At 46.4% G+C, this 26,890-nt stretch overlaps 1 protein-coding gene across 1 annotated transcript in view; it reads left to right on the forward strand.

Moving 5' to 3' along the window:
* Nucleotides 1–5,686: 5,686 nt before the first annotated feature.
* IA-2 (tyrosine phosphatase IA-2) overlaps nt 5,687–26,890 on the forward strand; it is a 514,718-nt gene continuing 493,514 nt past the window's right edge. The window contains exon 1 of the mRNA XM_089545824.1: nt 5,687–5,964. Within this exon, the coding sequence (XP_089401950.1) occupies nt 5,898–5,964 (67 nt within the window). The 5' untranslated portion in view covers nt 5,687–5,897. The remainder of the gene's footprint in view (nt 5,965–26,890) is intronic.

Here is a 26,890-nt window from a genome sequence, read left to right on the forward strand (position 1 = left end):
GGACTATGGTAGCTTAATGTGTGCTTATCAACATTTTCGCTTTTTTAACCACAGCTGTCTAGATTGTTCAAAGAAGAGATTCTGAACTGGAAATATCATTTAATAATGCGTTTGGTTCAGCTCTGGTCAGTTTCTGAGAATGTGGATAAACGGTCAGTGAAGTTCTGTTCAGGAACATGTGCTCAACACACAAAGAATTTTGCGCTAAAAAAGTAAGATTCAAAGAATGGTGCGGGGTTTTCTTGCTTCAAGATAAATTTTGTGGATAATGCTCCAATGAGAGTAGAACCAAGAAGAAAAAAAAAAAAAACAGAGCGTGGGTGGTTTGTTATGCCGTCGGCAGGAGCTTTTCGAAAATGCATTTTTTTTTATGTCGCACTACTGAACTTGAACCTTTTAATTTAAGACCCACGCTGCAATTTCCAACAACGTTTTCGTCAACATGGCAAGATCGCTTAAATCCGCAAAGCGTGGGCTAGGAAGGCGAAAGGATAACGGTTCATGGAAGAATAATGCCGCACGGCTGCAGAGTATGTCCTGAGTATGTCAAGGCTGAGTATGTCAAGACGAATGGTTTATTTTCTTGAAAAAATAAATAAATACGGGCCTGCGTATAATCTTACACTCACTGATTAGTTTTACCCTACATTAGGTCCTTAGTCATTCGTTATTTACGGCTGCAAAGGAACTATTTTAGCTCTGCTCTTTTAGTTTGTGAATTTGTCAATTATTTTGTCTCTTCTTGCGTTTTTCTGTTTTCCAAGCCTATTTTTGTCATGACATTTCCGAAAGTTTAAGCCACGTGGCAGGTGTATTTAACAAAAAAACAAAAAAAAAACAAACAATGCTGAAGTGCACATGGATTAGAAGGTGAACATGACGAGAAATAGAGCTAGGAATAGGAAGTCGTCGTGACAGCTGCATCTGCGTGCAAGCTGGCGTCCCCTCGCAAAGGCGTTTGTTTGTCCACTTCTGGTGCGTGGGCAGCATTGTGCTTCTGCTGCATGACGACCGTGGAGCTCGGCAAAGATGTCACGTGGGTTCGCATGTGGGCAGGACGCAGGCATCACCAGGAAACGAAGACCGGAGAAAAAGAAAGAAAGAAGGAAAGACGAAAGAAAGAATGAAAAGGAACAACAAAATATAATCAGACATATTTTCTCGCAAGGAAGCCCCATCGATTTCTAGGTGTACTTGTTATTTTTTTCCCTTTATTCTTCCCTGTCCTCTGACCTTCAGGAAAGGGCTCTTTGCGTTTGGCGTTTACTCAGCCGTAACAAGGATTATCACGAGGGAACAAGTTTAAGGAACAGGGAGACTTTTTCAAGCCGTGCCCTGTCTCGGCTAATGAGCCCTTGCTGTATGAATGGGCGGAAAGGTCAGCCTCGACCATGGAGGGGTAAACAAACCCTCATCTCGCCGCTCTGGTTACTAGGAAAACATGGACAATAGAGATATAACAAGGAAACTGCGGGATAGAGTGCAGACGGCGGACGAAGGATTTAACACGCATGGAGAACGCCAAAAATACCCGTCTGGAACTCGGGTTCGGAAAACACGCGTTTCAAACCGGCTATAGGATACCGTGTACAAAAGTGTACTTGGGCAGACAGGAAAATAAAAGGAAAGATGAAAAAGAAGATGGAAAGAAAAAAGAAAGATGTAAAAAGGAAAGAAGGAACGGAGGAAAGAGAGAATGAGGGAAAGGAAGAAACAAAGAGATAAAGAGAAATAATAAAAGAAAAGAAGAAAGCAGGAAACGAAGACAAAAAAAAAAGATGGGAAGAAAGAAAGAGAGAAGAAAGGAAAGGAAGAACGAAATAAAGAAAGAAGGAAAGGAAAACAAAGGCAGGAAGCAAGGAAGGAAGGAAGGAAAGAAAGAAAGCAAGAGAGAGAGAGGAACAGGAAGAGACAAAGAGAAAGAATAAAAGAAAGGAAAGGGAACGAAGACAAAGAAAGTATGAAAGATAGGAAGAAAGGAAGGTAGTGAAAGGAAAGCAGGAAAGAACGTAATAAATAAATAAATAAATAAATAAATAAATAAATAAATAAATATAGAAAGAAAGAAAGCAAGAAAGAAAGCGGAAAGATTGAAAGAAAGAAAAGGGGGAAGCGCCACGGCACTGCTCTCATTTCGCGTGAAAGGGCGTTGCCTGCCCCCAGTCATCTACTTCTATGTTTGTGCGCGTCACGTCATTAAAAACCAATATTGCTTCGCGCACGTGTGATCGATGCCGTTTATACGGCTAGTTTCCGCGGCTACCTGTTTCCTTCACCTCTTCGAGCCGCGTCTTCTGGATGAAAATGTTTCCTGAAACAAGGCCACGCTCTGAACTATATTTAGGTTGGCAGGAAAAGCGGCACGATGCATGCTTCGGTAAGCATAGCGGGGCCTTCGATCTGGCAACAATTACCCCAGATACCTCCTCTCTCTTTCCACCGCCTTTGTTTGCGTTCGCGGTTTGGAGCTGTTCATAGTTGGGCCGTTTCAGCAAAGCAGCAAGCTGAAAAACTTTACGTAATAGTTGGCATCAAGAGGCACTCTGTGACGAGGGTATTTGTCCTTTTGCCTTTTGTGTTAATGACTGCTATTAACTAGCCTTCTAATGCTGCCGATAGAATCAGCCAAACACGCTGGAATGCTGGGAGAGATTTTTGTTCCTCAAAATGGCAACATGCGCTGACATATCACAACACTCATGTGCTGTGCGATGTCAGCGCTCGTTAAATAACTGGAGGTGCTCTAAACTAATCCGAATCACTCTACTAAGGCGTCTGTCAGAGCCCATATGTCACTTCCGGATGTCAAACACCATAATTTACAGCCGCCGCGGTGGCTCAGTGGTTATGGTGCTCGGCTGCTGACCCGAAAGACGCGGGTTCGATCTCGGCCGCGGCGGCTGAATTTCTTTGGAGGAGAAATTCGAGGCCCGTGTACTGTGCGATGTCAGTGCACGTTAAAGAACCCCAGGTGGTCGAAATTTCCGGAGCCCTCCACTACGGCGTCTCTCATAGCCTTAGTCGCTTTGGGACGTTAAACCCCAATAAACCAACCAAACCTTTTTGACTGTGGGCAGTGCCATAAAGTATTTGAGGACGAGGGTAGCTTACTACAAAATTAGCGTGTTAGGGGCTGGCTCGCCTCGAAACCACACTGTGCGTGTTGCTTGAACGGTGTGTGTAAGATTCTCATTCGTGCTTGGCCGAGTAGCGATCCTTGTTCCCTGTCGAGTAATTTGTGTGCGGAGACGAATGTGCGGTCGAGATACTGCTGTGCTTCGAGAAACATGCGCTTCTCACGTTTCGTATAGTTCCCTTCACAGGGAATGCTTGCTGCCCGGTCGGTATTCGTACTGGCCAGACAGTTTACTTTTTCTCGAAGCATAGGGTTACTTTTTAAAAATATTAACAGTTTTTATTTTTAATGTTGTGAGACATTAGCCAATAAACTATTTATTCATGATTACATGGGGCGAGGATATGTTGCGAAGTTGGTGACGGTCAGCATCTAAGGTTAGCATGTGGTTCGAAATATTGAACGTCAAAAATAGGCATTTGAAAGCTCGTTGAGTTAACTTTCCCGCATCGCATATTTATAAGATGGCGTCTCTCGCACTTCTTATGCATAAAATGTGGCGCAGTTGATGTATTTGATGATGTAGAAGAAGTTAACCTGTTTTCGGCGACGGTACCAACACAACAAGCTTTCAAATGCCTATTTCTGACGTTCGGTATTTCGGACATTGCGAATAATAAAATTAAAAAACAGGGCACACCTTCGTTGTTGACAGGCTTAGATTTGGTAATATTCGATTGCCCGCTAAAGGAAGAAATAGAAAAGTATATTAGTTAATTTAGTTTAATTAACCATCTAATTACTTACCTATGTTGCCGCGAATCTTTGCAGTGTTTGTTCATTCTTCAAAGCTGCCGGCACGTGGCTTTATCGCTTTGTTTGTGATGCAAGGCGCGACCAGATTTACCTCGATTGATCACATCCAGGCGGGGCCGAGTCTACGTGTTTCCAGAATGTTCTAGTAACTTTCCAAGATTTATCTCGAAAGTTCGCTATCAGCTTTAAATTCAGCACGGCCGAGAGCGGCGGGCATTCGGTTCGACGACTGCCGAGCACGCTTGTTACTACGCCGCAGCCGACTAATTCAGTTCTTTGTGGGCGCAAGTGAGCCCAAATAGAGAGTTTTGCTTAGAAGCCATATTCGCTGTCTTCCTAGTCTCTGGACTGCGGTCACCACTACGTGACAATATGAGGTACATGTTCTAGCCTTGCTGTAAAACGAAGCTTACTGGAACTCATCGACGTATCACTCACAGTTTTAAAAACAAATACCTGTAAAGGTTAAAAAAAGTGATCGTCATGCCCAGGAATCAAAATGATTTCTCTCTTATTGCCCTTGGGCTCGTTGGTGATTTCGTTTCCAAGAGGGATAGGTTCTTTGTCTCGGTCCAAGAGCAATGCAGTTTTTTTTAGGTAAATATTTTCGCCTGCAAAAATTCCCCACGTGAGTGCATTTGCCTCAAGAGGAAGTTTTAAACAGATTGAGCTTTTGCGAAAGTTAAGAACTCTATTGCAGCAGAGATGAAAAAAATAGTGCATTATCGCTATGAGGTCTTGTTGTTAGGAGGTAGAAATCCCTTGTGCATAATTTGTAAGACGCATAGGGAAGCTCTTTTATATGTCTAATGATAACAATCTTAACGTCGGACACACCTACTATCCTCACTCAGTTATCTGTTTATCTTTGCAAGGCGCAATGAGCACAGATTTTTGAAGATTAACTGATGACTGAAGCCTGCCCTTTCTTGGTTGCCATCATGCAAAAGGACTGTGCTCGACCAAATGGACTTCATAGATGCAGCCTTACCAAACGGTAAACCTTTCAGTAACTTTCAAAGAGGAAGCTTTAAGGTTCTATAAGGATGGAACTGTCCACCCTGTTCGAAACACAAAGATTTCCGTACATATCATACGATCTGCTGTGGAAATAGAAATGTGCTTCTGTCACGCCGAGCTCACAAATGCTTGCTCGATGGGCCCCTGTTCACGTTGTTTGCCCAGATGTCGCTGCGTTCAACGACGCTTGCTAGGGTGCTATATCTGGAACACTTGTTGACGTCGCGAAGGCAATAACGATTTCTCGCCCGATTTCTTGGGCCGGACACCTCGTCCTCGTTTTTGATGACACAGCGCGCGCTTTCCTTTTCATGTTGTTGCCTCCCGGAACGACCAGGGAGAGAAGGTTACCTCTTCAGACACATCAGCCGCTAGCTCCAGGCCACTGAATAAATGGGAAGCATAGGATGTAAAGAGGCAGCATGGCGGCCAAGACATACAGGCGAGGGAACGACGATAGTTGCTTTGCATAATGGGATACAGCTGGGCGCATGAGCTCACGTTCGGAGCGAACACCAGCGCGTAGTACATTGTCCAACCCCCTCCGCCCTCCTCCACACTTCGCTGTTTCTCCTTGTTTTTTTCTTCCCTTTCCTTTCCCTTCATCCCCCTTGCCGCGATCCCTCGCCCTCCTTTTCTCCCGAAGCCGTGCCGCGTGCGTATCGAAAGGTCGCTCGCTCGCGGCCGGAGGCCGCCGCCGCTAGGGAAACGTCGGCGCGACGTCAGCGTTACGTCGACGCGACGTCACCGTCATCCGGGTCACCTCTGGAGGCGCGGGAGGCACCATCTGGCGCAGGCCGAGCGAGAGACAGTCCGACGGGCTCGCGCTTGTTCATTTTTTTTTCTTCGCCAGAGCCCCCCTTGCCGGGTGTTTTTCGGCAAACGTGAGGAACGACACCTGCGAAGCCGATGCCGTCTTTGCGCCGCCACTTCGGAAACGGCTTCCCGATGGAGTAAAAACAGGGCCGCCTGCACTACGGGCAACATGCTGACCGCTGTGGCCCTCTGCTTCCTAGCTGTCGCCGGCGGCTGCTCGGCGGACGGGAGCGTCGGTAAGCCTAACGCCGCCGCTGGGAAAACACGGCCAGTGGAGAAGGCGCGGATGTACCCGAGCGCGCGCGCGCGCGCGCTTCGGGCGCGTGTGTTGCGGGTCGCGGTTTTCTTTTCCGCCCGCTGATTGGGATGCCGATCACGTACTGCAGCGGGCTTGTCGATGGGACCGTTGTCCGAGCGTGTCGCGGTTCAGCTTCGATGGACATTTTTGAAACAGAGCGAAACTCGGCGCGCGAGCGAACACAGTCGCTGTCGACGGGCCGCGATCAACACGTGAAACGGCGCCGCGGTGCCCCGCAGTCATATGGTACGCGTGGTGCAGTGGAGAGCTCTGGTGTCGGCCCCCTGTCATGAGCGCTGCTCATGAGGAATTCGAACGCAACTGGCCGTGTCTTAAACACTTATTTTCCAGTAGCCACGCGACACGAGGGGAAGGTAGTTAATTGAAAATATTCTTTCTTGTGTAGCTTATAATGGTTTTAGTTGCTAGGACTTCTAGGTGTAGACAGTGGTTGGGTGCGAAGTAATGTAAACGGTTCTAAGAGTAAAGACAACAAGGCTGTCTCATTTTACCGGAAAAAATGGTTAGCCATTCGGTTAGCAGACGGAACCACAGATGTTCTACACGGAGTCAAAAAGAAACAATGTTTTTCCCGCGTTAATTTTCGGGCTTTTTGGCCTGACAATTGTGGACGCGTATGTAAGAAAAGGTACAACGCGAACCATAACGACCAAATGCCCTGAGCATTTCCTCGGTGACCAGGTTTATATATGCTACCGATGCCACCAAGCAATATTTAAATGAGAAACTTTGCGACACCATTTCTACATTGAGCACATATGGGTCGTAGTTATTGACTGTAAAAGTTTTGCATTTGAGTGGCACCCCATGGAGCTTACTTTAATCCCTTTTTCTGGGGTTGCGACTCAGCCGCTACCTGCTTATTTGTTTCAAGTACGTGCAACTTAATCATAGCTGTGGAAAAGAATATTGTTTTTTGTTTTCTGTTGTGCAAGAATATTCATCCATTCCCTGTAAAGGCAGCAGTGAACCCCTGCCTTTAAACGAAGCCTTGTCTGTGCCAGAAACCACACAACTTCCTGAAGGGCTCACTGAAAGCAACGAGGAAATAGTTTGTGAAGTATTAAATGTTCACATTCTCCACTGAAATTGTACTTCGCCTGCGAAAACATGCCGACTGACAGAAAAGAGAAATTCACAGCTACTAGTTAGTGCAACGTACCGCTTTCTTTTGAGCAATTGAAGGAGTGACGATAACGTTAACGCACTCCGATTATTCCTGCAGAAAATGGGCACTTTTAAGTTGAGGAAGTACTAAATACTTAACATGCACACTATTGTTCAAAAGTCTTCAGGCCTTGGGGTTTGCTATTGAGGTGTGTTGTAGAGCCACCTGTGGCCTCCACAAAGCTTTAACTTTTTCTAAAGTGAGAAAACCTGTCGTGCTCATCTCCAAAATCTCACTAGATTGCAGGAGTTGCGTAAATGATCCGCCATACGGCTATAAACCGAAGCATTATAAGCCGACTGTTGACGCAACATTCTGAAGAAGCGACGCTACGCACTGAGTGTGAAACTTGAGACTTAGAAATGAGGACAAGGTTCGAGACATGTTTTCTTCGGTTAGCTTTGAAGCATCATGGCAAATGTGGTAAAATATATTAGACGCTGTCTTGCTGGTTACCGAACAGTCCGGGCAGCGAAGGAACGTTTAAAGAATGTCTGACTCGCTGACGTTGAACCTTTTGAAGACTTTTTTGCATAAAGAAATTAAATTCTGAAGGTCTTACGGCTGTTTATAGACATCGAATTTTTTTAACCTTGGCGCCAAGATAAACAGACTGAAATGGCCTTTTTTTTTGGTAGGACACTTCCTCCATATAACATAATGGCCACATAGAGCTGAATAGTGTAATGAAACTGTTTTAAGTCAGGCATGGTTAGGAAAGCGTTTACTGTGTAAACGCCAGTCTATTTATAAAGAGTCCATCATGCAGCGGGGGTTGTGTTCCTTATGTTTATAAGGCTAGAAACAGTCACACAATTACATGACCGCAGAAATTGTCACCCAAAAGAGAGGCATTGAAAACCTTTTTCGTTTTGCCAGCTGCGTGTGTACCTTTGTTTCTCTCTTTTTATCAAGATTGTAGAATGGCTTGCTGCTTGAAACACATAATGCCGCTGCGGCAAAACAAACAATAAGTACATTTCTTAATTCGCTTCCACTGCCTTGCTCGCACTCGAAATGAATGGTCAACAATGTAGCGAGAATAGTCGCCGACAGAAGAATCCTCGACCCTGTGTTTGTTTCTTCTGTCGCTGTCCAGTCTGGCCGTCTGTCTGCCATGTGCTCCTTCTCTCATTGTGCTTGTCTCCGGCACCATCTCGCCCACTTGGATCACCACACACTCTTTTCAAGGCAAAGGTCACACTTGCGTGCCGCCAATCAAACGGCCTCCATCTACTATCTTCCCCTTTGGGTTATAGGGGTCGGCAAGAGGCCACTCGCTTCTCTCTCTTGCCCCCTCTTTTGTTCCTCCACGACTCGCACACCTGCGTGGGCTGTCTCTCTCCCTTTCTCTCTTCGCCCCCGCCTCTGCCTCTCCATCGCATCCACCTAGCCCGCTGTGGTCGGTCGCTGACGTTGCCGCCGACGTGCGTGAGGCAGCCCGTACGCGGCACGAAAGGCCTGCATCGATCGCTCTGGATCGTGCCATGCCACCGTACGCCCCCTCCTTTCCTTCTATTCGAGGCTGTTATTGCTTCGCTTATTGCGTTCTGTCCGCTATTTGCCACCCATTTCGTACCTCATACCTTACTGATAAAGTCGCAGTGACCCTGCTGCTTTGGTAAGTCAGTAGCTACCTTTGCCTTTCCTACGCCATCGCTGTTTTGCCTGATGCGTTCGAAAAGCCCATTAGCCTTCATATTTTCTCGCCACAAAGACTTTAAATTATGTATCGTATTGAGATGCACCCGTACACCAATGCTTTGTTTTTTTCTTTTTTTTTGTTCATGTAAAAAAGGCAGTAAGAGAAGTTTGGCGCTGGAACAGATGACTATAATGTTATTCGCGACCAAATACGTCGTTATTCATTGTCTGCGTCTTCAGTGAGTTCTTTTGTATGCTTCACCACTATTGCGAAGATTTGCATTCTGTTTTCATCCCTTCGAGAAAGGCAATAATTACAGCTAATATCTTCGACAACTCAGCGGTACGGCTGCGACAAATAAACAACAATATAAAAGTAAAACTGAACGGGTGTCCTCTCGAAGGGCTTCTAGCTTCGTTTACAGTCCTTCTCTGGCCCTTTACGCAATTTTTATTCATTAGTTTTGCATCAAGTGCATGTTAACTGCAATTATTTCCTAGCTTGATGTATGCTACAATTTATGGTCTCCAAGAACACGCTGAATGCCGGAAATAGTGGCAGTACTCCTTCTGAACATCTCGTATTAGAGGATTAGAGCTAGGCTAGCGCTCTTACAGCCCAATAATATGTCGACTTATCAAAAAGCTTTCTTTTCAAGCAATGGAGAGGGTTGGGTGCACATAAGGAAAGAAAAAGTTTAGAAAGTGGAAGAAGCAGCAATAGCAGAATCATCTTCGTATGCAAAAACGACCCTGTAAATCTAGCTTCTCCCCACTAAACGTATTGTTGTGGCAGAGCATACACGCAGTGCGGCGGGACAAATAGGGCTTAGTTCAGACCTATCTGCATGAGTCCGAAGAGCAGGCGTTTTGTGGCTTTTGTTAACGCAGTGAAAACATTTATCAACAATTATCTGCCTTTCCTTCCGCCGATATGTAGTGTTTACATTCGCCTAGTTGAACGGCGAGATTCAGTCGGCTCTACTGAGTGGAGCACGAGATCATTTTAATAAGAGCCGAAGATACCGGCTGAGGACGAATGAACTGCTGCAGAGGACGTCAAAATGAAAATATAGAGAGAGTGGGGTGTAAGCGAGTGATTGAACTCAGATGCTCACAGAGTAAAAAGGCGAATGATTGTAGTTTGGGCGGATAGTAGGACTTTATTTCTGGCAGAGACAGCCATCATCATGTGAAGATAAAGAGCAGACAAAAAGGAACTGAAAAATTAGAAAGTGCGAATAAAGACTAAGCAGTTACAGGAAATAAAAAAGCATAAGTTAGAGGAATGAGGAGAGAATCGCGCGCAACCGAAGGAACTAGATCAGAAGAAAGAAATTCAGGATTTTAAACTTTAAGAACTTTAAGAAACTTTAAGAAACGCTGCGATCAAGGTCAATATAATACAACCATTCTTTTCTATTTCAACTATTTCGGTGTTTTGTGATTATCTCCAGCAACGCCTAGCCCACGCGAACACTGGGCTTGAGCCAGTATCGGAAAGGGAATGCTGGGCGTGGTGACAGTTGAGCCGACCAGAAAAAGCGAAAAACAAAACAAAAGGGAATCCTAATAAATTGAAATGAAATTGCTTTCTTGTACCGGCTCCGACTACCAGAAAATATCTGTTGTGAGCTTACTTCTGGAGCAAGCCCCACAGCGGCAGGACTATCAAAGTAGTTCAGAAAGGCATGCAGAAAAAAGTGGAAGGGAAGCTTATAAAAGAAAAAGCGGGAGAGGAAACACTCAGACCCTCTTCTCTGTCTCTTTCGCGGGTTAATTCGAGGGGGGGGGGGGGGGGGGAGGCAAGTAGCTACTGTACTACATATCCTCTTTCATTGATGTGGTCTCTGCAAGGTACATTTCGTTGTACCACTCCCTGGTACCACTCCTGTCAATGAAAATGTACTACTTCAAGGTACATTGTCATTCGAAAGCAATTAAGAGCGACACTTTTTTTTGGCAGGAGATACAATGGCTTCGGCCTGTTCTTTAGATAAATTCTGGCGTGAAAGTCGCGATAAAACATGTGCTATGCTGTCGACAACTTTCTTCAAAAAGCAGAGAGTAAGTAAATAGGGTTGGTCGGTTTATGGGGTTTAAAGTCCCAAAGCGACTAAGGCTATGAGAGACGCCGCAGTGGAGGGCTCCGGAAATTTCGACCACCTGGGGTTCTTTAACGTGCACTGACATCGCACAGTACACGGGCCTCGAATTTCTCCTCCAAAGAAATTCAAAAGCCGCGGCCGGGATCGAACCCGGCCGAATTTGTAAGCTTTAGTAAAGCGAAAAAATACACGGACTTACTTTGGGCAGATACAAAATAGATTCCTAATTGAAATTTAAGGCCTAATGACCTAAAAGTAGTCGCAGCTTCCGTCGGAGGGTAGCCCGGAATACTAACTTTCTTCGAGATGCGACTCAAAAGCGGAAATAAGCTGGAGCTGGCACTCGCCTTATTTTAATTTTGCTATTCCGTAATGTAGATTTTCCTTCATGATGCACAATTAATTCAGATTTCAATGAATTTCCAATTTTTCTTCCGATACCACTATCTTGGATGTTTTGTACGCGAGAAGATTATTAACTCAGAACATGCAGAAAGAATGATGCAAGTCAACTCTTTTCATAATTTCACGGCTGTAGCAGAAGGCTTTTTTTTCTTGGCTGTAAATGGCTGAAATTAAACAAAAATGGGCTTGACTACTTTTAATGACAAAAAGAAGAGATTAAACGAGCGTGTTTTAGATGCTATTCAAATAACTCGGGCTGCATTGACTGCAGACAGCTTTAAACAAAGAGCACTGAATGATTCAAGCGGCACTGATAAAAGAATAATCTCACAAAAATAAACAAAAATGAATAAAAAAGACGGGTAAGAAAAACAGCAAAGAAGGAGGCAATCATCGTTAGGCAGAAAGGAATAAGGCGTGTTCAATTTTCGCAACTTCGAAACAAAACAACGCAGCGCACTTAGATTTACAATTCATGAGCAAGAAAACGCGACAGTTTGAGACATCAATACTGGCCGTAATCAGAACGCCTCTGATTGATTTTCGGTGTTTGAAGGGACGCGCGAGTATTTTGCTGCCAGTCGCACTACCACGCAATAAAAAAGCATCGGTTTTGTACCTAGTTGTCTGAGAGTTTAGCCTTTTTTGCATTTGCATTTTTTTTGCTTGCGATTGTTAAGCGCTTTGCATGTGTTCAAAACAGTCAAGTTGCTTTATTCTGTGAAGAATAAGTAATGCTCTAACATCAAATTGGGACCGAACTGACTAGAGTAGCATCTTGAGCTAGCTGATGAAGAGTATTTAGAGATGCACAATGTGAGAGAAACCTCTGCTGGTTTCCTTGAAGAATGGCAGATAGGGCGAGTTGGTAATTCAGAACGAGCTTATTTAAAAGCGCTAGACAACAGGGAATAAAAAGAGAAGAGACAAACACGGCCCATAATGGCATATTTCAAGTTTATTTTTAATACTAGGGCCTTTTTTTTTGTGTCACAACCTCTGTCAGCATTGTGTTTGTCTCTTGTCCTACTTCCTGCTGTCTAGAGCTGTTGAAATAGTCTGGGTTCCTTGTTGACAATTATTGCTTTTCTAGAACTTTGCGCCTCTGTGATCGAGGTAAGAAACACAGAACTACAGGCCGTCAGTACAAGACGTTGTCCTAAATACCTTGCAAGCCCGTCAGAATCTTAGTTTGCAAATCGATTTTCCTATGTACCACCACAAGAATAAAGGCGTCTTAAAATTATGTCTCGTGCTGTAATGCTTACAACGCAGTGGATTCACGGCCTACACTTTCGATTTCAAATTACACCAACTGTGCTGTCCCGAGTCCAGTTTGAATTTCCCGCCCGGGCGCCAGCCTCATCTGCGAACACTGGACTTCTCTCCTCCCCGCTCTTTCTCTTCCTTCTCCCCGCGCGCCTTCCCTCTCGCCCGCGTGCTTTCTCCCTCTTTACACCTCCCTCCGGAGGTGTCATGTTACGTAACTCGTGACACTCTCGTTCCTTCTACCGCGCTGCACGACTGTGGCAGCACCGCGTTTTTACAAGTTGTAAATGCCTGGATAAATGTTCGATTTTCCTTGTGTTTGCGACCTGTCATCTATCTGAGGAGTGGCCGCAGCCCCAACGCGTGCCACGGAATCAGAATAGTAAAAACGCGATGAACGTCGAGTCGGTGTCTCGCGCGCTCTTCGAAAACACCTAGGCTCCGCTGGCTGGCTCCGCTCTTCAGAAGTTCCGTTTTCGCATCGCAGCCACGGACGACATGGCGTCACAGGACCGCAAGTCGCTCGCTGCTCAAGTGAGTCCGGACCAGTCTCATTTTGCATGCTATGAGAACACAGCAAGCTATGTGCAGTCACGGCATTTGTCGCGCTCAGCTCGTTCGGAGCGTTCGGCCGTCTCGACAACGCCAAGCATGCTGGCCGCCAGAGCAAGAGCGGAGGCCGCGGCGGCGCGAGTACAGGCTTCTCTCAAGAGGAAAGAAGCCGCGGTGAAACTGGAAAAGGCCAGATTGGAAGAACAAGAGAAAAGTGCGGCTGCGGCAATCGAACGCAAGAAAGCCGAGCTGGACACAGAGTTACAAGTCATGCAGTTGGAAAGAGAAGCGGCCGCCGCGGAAGCGCAAGCGGACGTCCTGGAGGCTGCCGTAGATCAGCACGGCGGGGAGCATCACATCTGTCGGACTGTCTCCGAGGCATCCGAAGACCGCGCTCAACGTACCTTTGACTACGTGCTTGACCAGGCTCACGTGCGCATCGGCTCGCGCCAGCAATCGCAGCAGCATGACCGCGGGGAGCATTACGTCTGTCAGAACGCTAATGAAGCACCTGAAGACCGCGCTCCATGCACACCAAGCGCTCGCAGCCAAGGCATCACGCAGAACATTGCTCGTCATCCGGGAGATGAAGCTAACGCCCCTGAACTGACCGCCATGGCAAAGTATCTGATTCGGCGCGACCTTGTGAGTACCTCCCTTACGAAGTTCGACGACTGCCCTGAAAACTACCGGTCGTGGAAATCTACGTTCAAGGGAATGACTCAGACTCTCGAAGTCACGGCAAGCGAGGAACTTGACCTTCTCGTGAAATGGCTTGGGACCGAATCGTCGAACTACGCGAAGAGGTCTGCGGTCAAAGCAACGGTGTCAAATCCTGCTCTAAGATCTGCTTGGTGAAAGTCAGTCATCCGACTCAGCCTCACAAGACTGCAAAAATGTATGCCATCTTAGACGACCAGAGTAACAGGTCCCTTGCAAGAACAGAGTTCTTCGACATTTTCGGACTCAAGGGTCACAGTTCCCCCTACACACTAAGGACATGTGCTGGAACTACGGAGGCAATAGGAAGAAGAGCGTCTGGCTTTCTCATAGAAGACATTCATGGCTCCGTGAAGCTTCCCTTACCAACGCTTATCGAGTGCAACGAAATGCCTAACAACAGGACCGAGATTCCAACACCGGAAGTGGCATTGCATCACCCTCATCTCACAGCTGTTGCTAAATTCATTCCTTGTTTGGACCCTGAGGCCAAGATTCTACTTCTCCTCGGGAGAGACATCCTCAGAATACACAAGGTTCGACAACAGCGCAACGGACCGGCTGATGCGCCATTTGCTCAGAAACTGGATCTGGGATGGGTCATCGTAGGAAATGTCTGCATAAGTCGTAGTCGCACACCGGACTGTGTCAGCAACCTCAAAACAAACGTCCTAGAAAATGGACGTCCCTCTCTTTTCGAGCCATGTGAGAACCATTTCTTGGTCAAAGAGAAACTCACTGTCATGGAGGGGTCGACACACTGCTTCCAACCAGCTCAGCACGCTGCTAGGAAACACAGCTATGACGATGAGATCGCTGAAACGCTGTTCCAGACAACGGAGGATGACAACAGACCTTCCCTTTCTGTCGAGGACAGGAAGTTCTTGAAGCTGATGGACGACGAGTTCTCAAAGGACGAATCCAACAGTTGGATAGCGCCTCTCCCCTTTCGTTCTCCAAGGCCATGGCTTCCGAATAACAGGTGCTTGGCCGAGTCGCGGCTCACAGCTGTCGTACGGACCTTGAAGAGAAAGCCAGAACTTAGGGAACAATTCACGAGCTTCATGGACAACATGTTCAAGAATGGCCATGCCGAAGAAGCTCCACCGGTTCAAGAAGGAGAAGAGTGTTGGTACCTCCCCATCTTTGGTGTTTGCCACCCACGAAAACCCGGCGAAACACGAGTTGTGTTCGACTCCAGTGCACAGTTCAAAGGCGTGTCTTTAAACAGTGTGCTGCTTACCGGTCCAGACTTGATCAACAGCCTGCTCGGAGTGCTCATCCGATTCCAGAAGGAACCCGTGGCCATAACTGTGGACATAAAGCACATGTTCTACTGCTTCCTGGTACGAGACGACCACCGAAATTATCTGAGATTTCTGTGGTTCCGCAACAACAACATCTACAGTGACGTGGTGGAGTATCGAATGAAGGTTCATGTGTTTGGAAATAGTCCTTCACCAGCAGTTGCAACCTATGGGCTGCGGAGAACAGCACGAGAAGGAGAGGAAGAATTCGGCAGCGACGTCAGGCAGTTCATCGAGAGGGATTTCTATGTGGACGATGGGTTGAAGTCTCTTTCTACAGACAAGGAAGCCATCAGCCTGATACGCCGCACACAGCAGATGTTGGCCGCGTCAAACCTCAAGCTCCACAAAATAGCCTCTAACTGCCCTACAGTGTTGGAAGCATTTCCAGAAAAAGACCGTGCCAAGGATTTGAAGGATCTTGACTTGTGCAATGGCACGCCGCCAATCCAACGCAGTCTGGGAGTTTCTTGGAACCTGAAGAAGGATGTCTTCACATTTACGACTCCAATCCAAGAGAAGCCATTCACTCGACGCGGTGTCTTGTCAGTGGTGAATAGCCTGTACGACCCACTTGGGTTTGTTGCTCCAGTCATCATTCAAGGGAAGTCCCTCCTCCGAGAGCTGGTCGTTGGGACATGCGACTGGGACTGTCCACTTCCTGAAGACAAGAGGGCCGCGTGGGAGACGTGGAAAGACTCCTTGCAATTGCTCGAGCAGCTGGACATACCTCGCACCTATTCCCATGCCTCACTCACTACCGCACAGCGCAAGGAACTGCACATATTCTCCGACGCATCAACCAAGGCTGTGGCTGCAGTGGCTTACCTCAGAGTGACATATCCAGATGGTGCGTGCCATGTCGGGTTCGTCATAGGAAAGGCTAAGCTAGCACCACATCCGGAACACACCATCCCAAGGCTTGAACTGTGCGGCGCGGTGTTGGCAGTGGAGCTAGCAGAGCTCGTCAGTCGTGAAATAGATATGGAGCTTGATGCTGTAAATTTCTACACTGACAGCAAGGTGGTCCTAGGTTACATACATAATGAGACTCGGAGGTTTTATGTGTATGTCAGTAACAGGGTCGAACGCATCAGGAGCTCTACACGGCCAGAGCAATGGCACTACGTTCATTCAGACGTGAACCCTGCGGACCTCGGAACAAGGTCTGTGCCAGCAGCCCAAATGACAGGATCGGCCTGGCTGACAGGCCCGGAGTTTTTGTATCATCAAGAACACTGCTCGCGGGTATTGAAGGGCAAGTTCGACTTGGTCGATGCTGATTCTGACACGGAGGTGCGTCCCCAGGCAAACGGTCTCGCAACCAGTGTAGGCGTGCAAGAACTCGGCAGCAGGCGGTTCGAGCGCTTCTCGAGTTGGATTAAGCTGACTCGCGCAGTTGCAATGCTCGTGCGGCTGGTGAGCAAATTTCGGGGCACCTCTCACAACGTGTCAGACTGCCCGCATAACAGCTCATCTCGACAACTAGGACCTTCTACAGAACACCTAGCCCGAGCGAAGGCAATCATTATTCTGTCTGTCCAGAAAGAAGCCTTTTCAGAAGAGTTGAAAAGCTTGCAACGAGGAAAGCGACTTCCGAAGTTAAGCGCTCTGTGGAGGCTGGACCCATGGGTTCATTCCGACGGTCTTTTGAGAATTGGTGGCCGACTAGACAGAGCAAACCATTTCGACCAGCAAGAGCGGAAGCCCATCATCATGCCAGGACGGCACCACGTCACAACCCTGATTGTGCGGCATTACCACGAGCTGGTAAAACATCAAGGCCGCCATTTCACTGAGGGAGCAGTCAGGGCAGCTGGGTTCTGGATCGTCGGAGCTAAGCGTAGCATCGCCTCATACATACACAGTTGTGTTACGTGTTGCAAGCTCAGAGGAAGGCAGCTGGAGCAGAAGATGGCAGACCTGCCTGCAGAAAGGCTAAGCACCGAGCCGCCTTTCACTTATGTCGGATTAGATGTATTTGGCCCGTGGCAAGTCGCTTCTCGTCGGACCAGAGGCGGTGACGCCAACAGCAAAAGGTGGGCCGTGCTCTTCACTTGCATGAGTGTCCGCGCTGTTCACATCGAAGTGATCGAGAGCATGGACACCTCAAGTTTTATTAATGCTCTCCGGAGATTCTTCGCCATAAGGGGCCCGGCAAAGCACCTGAGGTGCGATTGCGGTACGAACTTTGTTGGAGCGTGCTCAGAACTAAAACTGGACACCAGTGGCCCAGACCACGAGAAGCTAGGAACATTCCTGTCAGACCAAGGATGCACTTGGGTATTCAACCCCCCTCATGTTTCTCACATGGGAGGAGTGTGGGAAAGAATGATAGGAGTCACACGGCGAATTTTGGACTCCATGCTTCTTGAGAGTACCTCTCGTCGCCTTACTCACGAAGTATTGGTAACCTTCTTGGCGGAAGTCTCGGGGATCATAAATTCCCGACCCCTCGTTCCTGTCTCAACGGACCCCGAGTGCTGGGAAGTGCTGACTCCTTCAACACTCCTGACCCAGAAAGTCGGCGGCAACACAGTGCCACCAGCCTTCGGTGAAAAGAATGTGTATCGGCGACAGTGGCGGCAGGTTCAGTGGCTGGCCGACGCCTTTTGGTGCCGTTGGCGACGCGAGTTCCTTACCACCCTGCAGAGTCGTCAGAAGTGGCAGGGGACAACTCGGAATCTCAAGGCAGGTGACCTCGTGCTCCTGAGAGACAGCCAGATTCATCGCAACGAGTGGCCCATGGGACTCATTGTGAACGCCATCGCGAGTGCGGACGGCAGGGTGCGAAAGGTCGAGATCAAGACGGCGACACGGGGAGTGATTAAGACGTTTCTCCGTCCTGTGACTGAGACAGTCCTGCTTATTCCGTGTGAGGACTGAACAAATCACATAGTGGTTATATGTATAACCAGACGGGGAGTGTGCTGTCCCGAGTCCAGTTTGAATTTCCCGCCCGGGCGCCAGCCTCATCTGCGAACACTGGACTTCTCTCCTCCCCGCTCTTTCTCTTCCTTCTCCCCGCGCGCCTTCCCTCTCGCCCGCGTGCTTTCTCCCTCTTTACACCTCCCTCCGGAGGTGTCATGTTACGTAACTCGTGACACTCTCGTTCCTTCTACCGCGCTGCACGACTGTGGCAGCACCGCGTTTTTACAAGTTGTAAATGCCTGGATAAATGTTCGATTTTCCTTGTGTTTGCGACCTGTCATCTATCTGAGGAGTGGCCGCAGCCCCAACGCGTGCCACGGAATCAGAATACCAACCATTGGCATTCGAAGTCGCAAGCGTTGGCTAGAGGCACGAGTGTTTAGATGAAACGTCCATTTTATTCTTTTATATATTTGCGAAGATGAAAGGGCGCTTGCATTTGAATGAGTAATCTCGAAATTTGCCAGTTGTTTTAATATTCCGTCAACAACGGTGGCGCTTTGCATGCTGCTGGAAGTTGCACATATGCGAGAACAGAGCGAATACAGTAGCGGCAGCAGGTGAGCGACGCCATGCGTCAGCGGACGTTACAAACTTCACTGTATGTGATGAGTGTCAAGGACGGAAGACAAACAAATAAAACACCCTCTGGTATTTTTCTCTTGTTGCGGTGTCATAATGTCAAGCCTGGTGCCCCTATGCTACTAAGTAGTAAAACACGTCGCTGGGTGAGCTGATGCATTGCTGTGAAAGATTAAGCGCAACTAAGCTATGTCCCGCCGGTCCTTCTTCTGTGTGCTGTCCTTTATCCTTGAAGGTTAAACGTAACAATGCTATTTCCCGCCGTCTCTTCTTCTTTGTGCTTTTCTTTGTCCTTGATGATTAACCGCAACAGATCTATGTCCCGTCGTCCCTTCTTCTGTCTGCTTTCCTTTGTTCTTGAAGATTAAGGGCTTGTCCTCTTCTCTGTGTTCTGTCGTTTGTTGCGCTTCGTCTTCTCAAGGTGTGCTATTAACTGCGTGCGTTTTTGCATAGAGTATGATTATCGAGCACTGTATCATAAGCGTTCCAGAATCCATCGCGACAGTTTCCCCTGAAAGATTGGCAAAAATTAGGTGCCAGATGAGTTTCAGTGTTTAGTATTTTTGTTTGGATTATCTACAATGTCAACATGATGGATAATAAGGGAGTAATTACTCATTGGCATCCACCCGAGCGCAGCCATACGGCTACAAAGGAAAGCTATACAGCTTTCTCAGAAACTTCGTAGTTAAAGAAAAATTCGTGCACCTTGGGGGATTCCCCTAAACATTTGGTCAACATGATGGAGTTATGCTGCCGATGTCAGGCTGGTGTTTTAGAATTAGCCGGCAGTTGAGCACAGACGGTAGGATAGGAGATTTCGCGGACGATGCTATGCCTGCTGCTCCTTTGCTTAATGGAATAGTGAAGCGGTCTTCATTAAATTTTTGTTCTGAGTGAAAACTCAATGCATGGTTCTTTTAGTAATGTTGTCGTTTGTTCACTTGCAATAGAAGTGTTTGTTGTTAAGAAAAGAAATGTAAAAGTGATGCAGGTCTGCCCGCCACTGCATTCAAATTTAACGTCGAGACCGAGCAGGTCAGCGTGAAGAGGTCTCAGGATCTTTGTCTCTTCATAACGCTTTAAATGTCCAACAATACTGCTTCAAAGCTATTCCTGTGGCTTCAAAACTTCTGATCCAGCCTGTAAATAAGATAAAACAGGCTCCTGTCACCACTCCGAAAACCACTGGAAAAACAAAATTCATAGCATCTTTATGAAGATCGCAAAATGAAAATGCGTAATATTGAAGATACTTTGACATCTCAGTTGCACAATACATAGAATCCTACGTGAACAATTGCGTGTGAAAAACCTGCGCGCGGCGAGTGCCGCAACTGTTGTCTGTCAATTAAAAGCGCGCGCAAAAGGGCATTTCTAGGTAGTGTCTAGCGATGCTTAGTCGATGCAGGAAAGACCTTCTGCTTCTATTTGCGACTGCAGGCGAAACATGAATACCACACTACACTCGGAGTCGCAACAACCATCAGAGGAAGGAAGAACATCTGTTGATGGCAGTTCTAAAGAACCAATTAGCCGATTTTCAGATGGAAAGATGACCACCGTTCTCTGGATCGACTGCATGAAGAAGTCCAAATAAACATCAGGAAAGTATTACACAATGTTACCTGAGCGTCTGAAAGGAGAGTTTAAAAAAAAAATGTGGTACAGTTTGGCGCATCCTAAAGTACCCTTTCAGCATGACAAAACGCCTTCGCATAATCGACCACTGCAAACTGGAAACTTCACGAATTGGGCTTCGAATTGGCCGCCTTTCCTGTAATGGCGTCACATTCTTTCTTCTTGTCCGTGAGCCATAAATTCTAGCCAGGTGGGGTAAAAATTATGCTCCACCGAAGATCCCATCGCAGCCGTCCGCGCGTTTTTTGCAGTTTTTGCCAATGCATGCCTTCCTTGGGGAAGCAAATTCGTAGCTCTCAGTAGTTACTGTACACAGAAATTGGACATATATACATTAATTTTCTAGATCGCATTTTACTAGATTGGTAGGGCCGCCGTTTTATGAGCCTCACTGCAGCTTTACTACAAATAAGGCGCGTTCCAATAATTAAATCATTGCGAAACCTTGTTTGCTTGCCCTTCTCCATAAGCCTTAAAGGGTGTCGTTTCACAAGAATTTGGTGTTATATATGCTAACAAGCATAGCAATAAACAAAAATTAATCAAACCGGCATGCTGCCGGTTTTTCCTAGTTATTTATGGAAATAAGGAGCAAGGGCGGTTGTCGTCTAATTTGCTGGGGCAAAATTCTCCAGGTTACTAATAAACTGGGTAAACTGATTACACGGAGTATTTTGCTTCTCCTAATGTGAGGCCAGGGGCAACGCAACGCCCTTTTTTCCTCTTTCTTTTTTCAGAGCCCCACGCACCTTTTTACATGTTTTACGTCTCACAAGTTGTCTTACCCATTTAGGGCTAGCATTTTTTCTTTAAACATACTGTTCAACGGTTTCCTATTGTAATAGATTCAAAGCGCATAGCGTTTACAATGAAGATATGGTGGGGAGAATGTCGTTATGAAAGAGGCATACCTTGTCGAGTTCTTGCTTTAGTTCTCGAGGCTGTGAAAAAAGGGCTGTGAAAGTGTGAAAAAAGTTTGGCATTAAAATTAGTTTCAATTCCTGCGAGCGATACAGCAGAATTGATATCTGTATTTCTTTCTAAATCATCGGATGTTTTAATTCTTCCGCTGAAATTGTTGCTCACGGCACACTGGAAATGAGATCAAAATAATTCGCTTCTTCTCGCACAGGTTTACAATCAAATACCTTTAAGATAATCCATCACATTTTTTTTCAGGCAGATATTCAAATTTATGTGAAATCAAATCAAACACATGCCAATGTAAGAGAGGGCACAGTAAAATAATTCCTCCTTTTTAGCAGCCCCGCATGCGACAGTATATCGCTATATTCAAATCAACTTTGCGAATAATTGATTTTAAGGCGCAAGTAATGCACTGGGAGGCGCCTAGAATATGCTCGTTGACATCTTTTTCTGCCCAGAAGTGTAACGCTGCGTATTTGTTCATTCGCTATGCCGTTGAAATATCCTTCCGTTATTTGTCGCTTTGCACGTTGCACGAGCCACCAGCTAGACGGAAACACTGAATTTTCATTATTAAATTCTTGCGGATGATTTTTTATTCTTCATAAATTTCGAGGAATGCCTATAATTTTCTTAACACTTCTGCAGTCCCTGCTTTAGACTCGAGCAGAGGAGCAAGCGTGTTTTTCAGTGACGTTGCCGTGTTTGTGTGAAATACTATGATTAGCGAATGGAGGAGGGGCGAATTAAGCTGCCTTTACCCCTAATGCAACTTATTGCAAACATCATGCAAGCAAAGAAATGAATGCAAATGCAGTTTTCCGCATTGTTCAGTAGAAATTCGAGATCGGTTAATTTTAGAGACAAGCAAGAAAAGTTAAGTACAGATAGTTGATTGACAGCGCTTGTGAAGAGATGAAATGATTTCTTTTTGTTCCTCTGGTCCGTGTAAAAATTTGATATTGTGAAGAGGAAGGGTGTATAGTGGCGACTTGTGCCACAAATAGACCACGCTTATGATAACCTTTTCACTTTATAATTATGATGCGGCTTTATCACTTTTTGAGTATGAGTTAATTGCAGGCATTCAGAAAAAATGCTTACTTATATGGTAGATCAACGCGCGCATTGAAGTATATGCTGAGGGTCAAGCAGGGGATGCTAGTGGCTCTAAACCATACCGATGTTTTAATCTCAGACACTCGGTCGTGCGGCAGGCAAGGTTGAAACGCGCGACAACCGAAACAAAAGGCCACGATGTAAACAGGTCATCGCAATCAGAGAATGCGGCGAGTTTGTTATTTTTTGTTGAGCTGGAGTGAGAACGGAAAGGCAAAAAAGAAAGTTCAAGAGATAAGAATGGCTACAGAGCAATAGTGCATTCTTTGCAAGAACACATGCAGCCTTTCGTTCACGACAGATCACGTACAGAGCTTGTGTTGCGTCAGTCTCTCCTTACGTCCTGCGTCCACGCTGTTTGCTCAACGTGTACAAAGAGTTCGTTTATGCAACGAAAGATACGCTCGAGTACAAAACGCAACAGGTACGCAAAACAAGCTACGTAATCATGGCGCCTTTGCTTCTTACAAATATGTGTAGAAATTGACATTACGCTCATGCTAAGCTCTGGCGTCAGGTTTTTTCCTCTCAGTAACTCGCGCATGGCGTTTCCGTTCGCCGCGTGCTTTTTTCATTTGCGCATAGTAACAAAAATAACTTCACATGTGAGAAAAGGGATCTCTAGCGCAGAAGCACTTACATAAATTGTTCACCGTTAAACCGTTAACTGTCGGAGTTGCCATGAGTGCAAAGTTGGGATTGGCCGAATTCAGAGCAGCGCTTATATCTGATTCTGCGGATACTGCAGGGAGTATGCAGCGACGCCAAAGTGGCCGCTATTTTGTCGTGCATGTAACAGGAGGAAAGGCTGCAGGCCTATCTTATTGGCTTATCGCCCATCTGCTCAAGATTGCTCTGCGGCCCAATGACGTCACGTGAATACCTCCTATAGGCAACGCGGAAGCCGTAGCAAATCTTTCTCGTCAAGATTTCACCTTGTGGCTTCCTCCGATCGCAAGCGTGCAATTTAGTTTTCCTACGTGTAGGTCCAGCCTATAGAGGTAATTGTGCCTGTGACTGACACGAATGCAGCACAGTTTCGTAGCGGATTTAATGCGAAGCTGGAAAACGCAGGTCGGAGCGAATACTGGCTGGAGACGTCAGGGGTGCTTAACATAGCGTAGTAGCAAGAAGGCGGCGTTACGAAGCTTATTAATTTTGTCGATGCCTTGACGCTTTCATTACACCTGAAATGTGGCAGTGGACAAACTATTGGCATGTATCTCATAGAAGGATAGGCATATGTAGGTAGGTTGCGCTAACGTGCTTGTTCTTGATGACAGCTTGTAGCTCACTCTTCCTGTATCTCAAAAGCGTCTGTGCTGCTTGTGGTGCGCAACTGATTGCGAAGAATCGGCCTCATGCCCTCTTATTGACTTGGCTGTTCGACCGCATATGAAAGAGAGCTTGGTTCTTTCGTTTTCTCCGAGGTATATCATGGCTTGTCTTAACGAAATGATCTAGTTCACAACCAATTACCAGCAACGTACAGACACAGCACAGCTGTGCAGCACGGGTTGTTGCCTCAAAGCAATTTTATCTCCTGTGATATCCAGAAACTGAATGGGTCGTCAGGGTGGGGACTGCACTTCGCTTAACTAGGAGCCCTAAAATAACAGTTTCTGAACGCAAAATAACTCAGAGCAAACAAATTCATTACCTGGTAAATGAAAATTTGTGGTCTCGTATGAGGCTGTCAGCCAGGCTGCAGCTTATGCTCCGAACGAGTCGCGGTAGCAGGAAGTAAACAATGGGATATATTGTTTTTCCTGCGGGCGCCGAGCAGCTTAATTGGACCGGCGACTTCTGAAGCACCTCAACCCTGCCCTCTCTTACCGTAGCTTTTTTTAGGCAGAGTTGACTTCGCTAAAATCAACATGCGGTCTAATTCCGCCGTATTTTTATCGGTCACGAGGTTCCCAACTTCACTATCTGATCCTTCCTATATGTTTTTTTTTTCGATCTTCTCGTCACTTTGCACGAAAAGGTGGCTTTCATCTTATCTAGTTTCCACCTCGAACTTAATTCTTAGCAGCAGACAACGAAATGAAAAACGAAGGTGGTTGCTGCCGCAAAATAAAGAAGAAAGCTTTACCGATATGCGGGGCAAGAAATGACCCGGCAGGACGCTTGCGAAAGCTTCGGCCCCTGCCTATTAAGCCGCGATAGGCTCGCTGACAGCAGCTGTCGTTGGGGGGCGCCTGGGTAAACATTAGCACGCATGTTATCGAGCGGGCTTACATGTTTGCCCTGGACCGCACATGTAAGGAAGCGGTCCAGGCGCGGTGTGCGTGTGTGTGTATGTGTGTGCGAGCCTCGTGACGTCAGCGACTGCCAGGGTCGAGGACAGAAATCTTCAGCTTCCGCGCATATTGCGCCTCCTGTCGCCCCAATCACATCTTCTTTTTCTACGCGTTCGTGCATTAGGCGTGAGGAAAAGTGAGCCGACAGGAAAGCGGCCACAAACGCGGTCAATTTTGCGGTGTTTGATAAAGAACGCGAAAAAAGAAGCTAAGAAAACCTGCGAAGAAAATAGCTAGAAAACTTTGGCAATCTCTAGGCATTGCGTGCGTATTTTTGATTCTTTGGGCGAAGTAAAGTTCGTTTTTTTTCTTTTTTTTACATATAGCCAAGTAGCAAGATGAAGAAAATGGAAGCTGTCGAACGTGCCCATGCATGTAAAACCATGACGTACCATGACGTAAAACCATGCGCAGCATTCCTTAGAAAAATTCATGGAGCTTGCAGTCTCATCAGTTTTGTCATCAAGCCAGAATTGATGACCATCCATAGTCTGTATTGGTTTTATGTTGCTTTTTTTTTTTGCTCACTCGATTATGTACCAAATGTATGATTGTATTAATGAATACTTTGATACGTGTTTGAACACATGTTTTGAAGGCCAGAGTTGGCTTTCTTCCGTTTTCTGTTTTTCATTTGATGTGATTCCGCATATGAATGCTGATTTCTTGTCTTTTAAACCTGATTGCTGGCTTTTGTTTTATTGTGTTGTTAACTTGCATCTTGTTATTTATAAATCCACTCCTGTAACAGTCCCAAGAAGGGACTAACAGTATGTTCAAATAAATAAATAAATAAAAAAATGAACGAATCTAAACTGCGGGCAACGGCGTACACCGAGATGGGGATCTGCAACATATCTTGTTCAGGTTAGGAGGCAGATGCGTTGCCTCTTTCAGATATCGGAGGCCACTTTAAAGCACTGCCTTTCATCGCCATTTTAGCATGTGCTCTTTGATTACAGTTACACAAGGACACACAAAGCTACTCACTCCGCCAAAGTTGATAAGTGCTCTTAGGCTCAACGTGCAGGCCGCCGCATAAGTGTTCGGGAAATGAGTTTCGTGGAAGGAATGAACTTACTTTCAGAGCGTTGCGCAGGAGGCAGCCGGAAATTAAAGGAAGTGCTCTGTTGCCCCTCGCAGCCTGCGTCGTTTAGTTTCTGCATGCATGATTCGTCTATGACAAAAATGTAGTCACTTGTCTGACGGCATTATTGTTCCGCAGTTTTTTTCTGTCGCGAGTGATGTGAAAAGAGGCGAAACTCCTGCGCGCGGTCAGCACAGTTGACAGAGCAATGCATGCGCCATCACCTTTATAGAGAAATATGATCTATTTTGTCTTCCACTAAATGGCATGCTTGCTTGACCCGTGAGTGTTTTCAAAATCACACGCACAGTTAGTATTGTTCAAAATTCTATGTTTTTCGTTACTGGGGCAGTTTCCTTTGGTGATATCTTTGGTGATTTCATCCGGTCATTCGTGAACTGTGGGTTAAATCGAAGAGCTTTAAAAAGGCTTCAGAGCAAAATTTCGCTATGAAGGAACAAGTGTGATTCGCTTATGATGTTGTTTTCCGTTGAATGATCCTTTTGACCCAAAAGTAATATGATGTTAACATGCGAATCTTTGGACTAAACTTCCTAACGCCGCCGCGGTGGCTCAGTGGTTATGGTGCTCGGCTGCTGACCCGAAAGACGCGGGTTCGATCCCGGCCGCGGCGGCTGAATTTCTTTGGAGGAGAAATTCGAGGCCCGTGTACTGTGCGATGTCAGTGCACGTTAAGAAACCCCAGGTGGTCGAAATTTCCGGAGCCCTTCACTACGGCGTCTCTCATAGCCTGAGTCGCTTTGGGACGCTAAACCCCATAAACTTCCTAAAGAGCATATAAGTGTGTGTCCTGCTCTTCCTAACATGATGTTTTCGCGCAGTGACTCTGAACAACCAACTTGCCCGTACTTCCACTCTCAATGTGCACAAGTATCTTCTGAAGTTTTACTCATTGTTTATTGCTGAAGGCTGCAATGCTTAAGTCTGCACTACAAATGCAAACAGCCAATATTAGTGGTTCAAGTGGCAAGCTAAATAATAAACCACAGCTTCATAATCTAATCATTCAAGTTCGGATGTTTCAGGCTGAAACCGGTTACATATTTACATTTTTTGTTT

The sequence above is a fragment of the Amblyomma mixtum genome, chromosome 5 (assembly GCF_055824585.1).
Source record: "Amblyomma mixtum isolate Tamu chromosome 5, ASM5582458v1, whole genome shotgun sequence".
NCBI lineage: Eukaryota > Metazoa > Arthropoda > Arachnida > Ixodida > Ixodidae > Amblyomma > Amblyomma mixtum.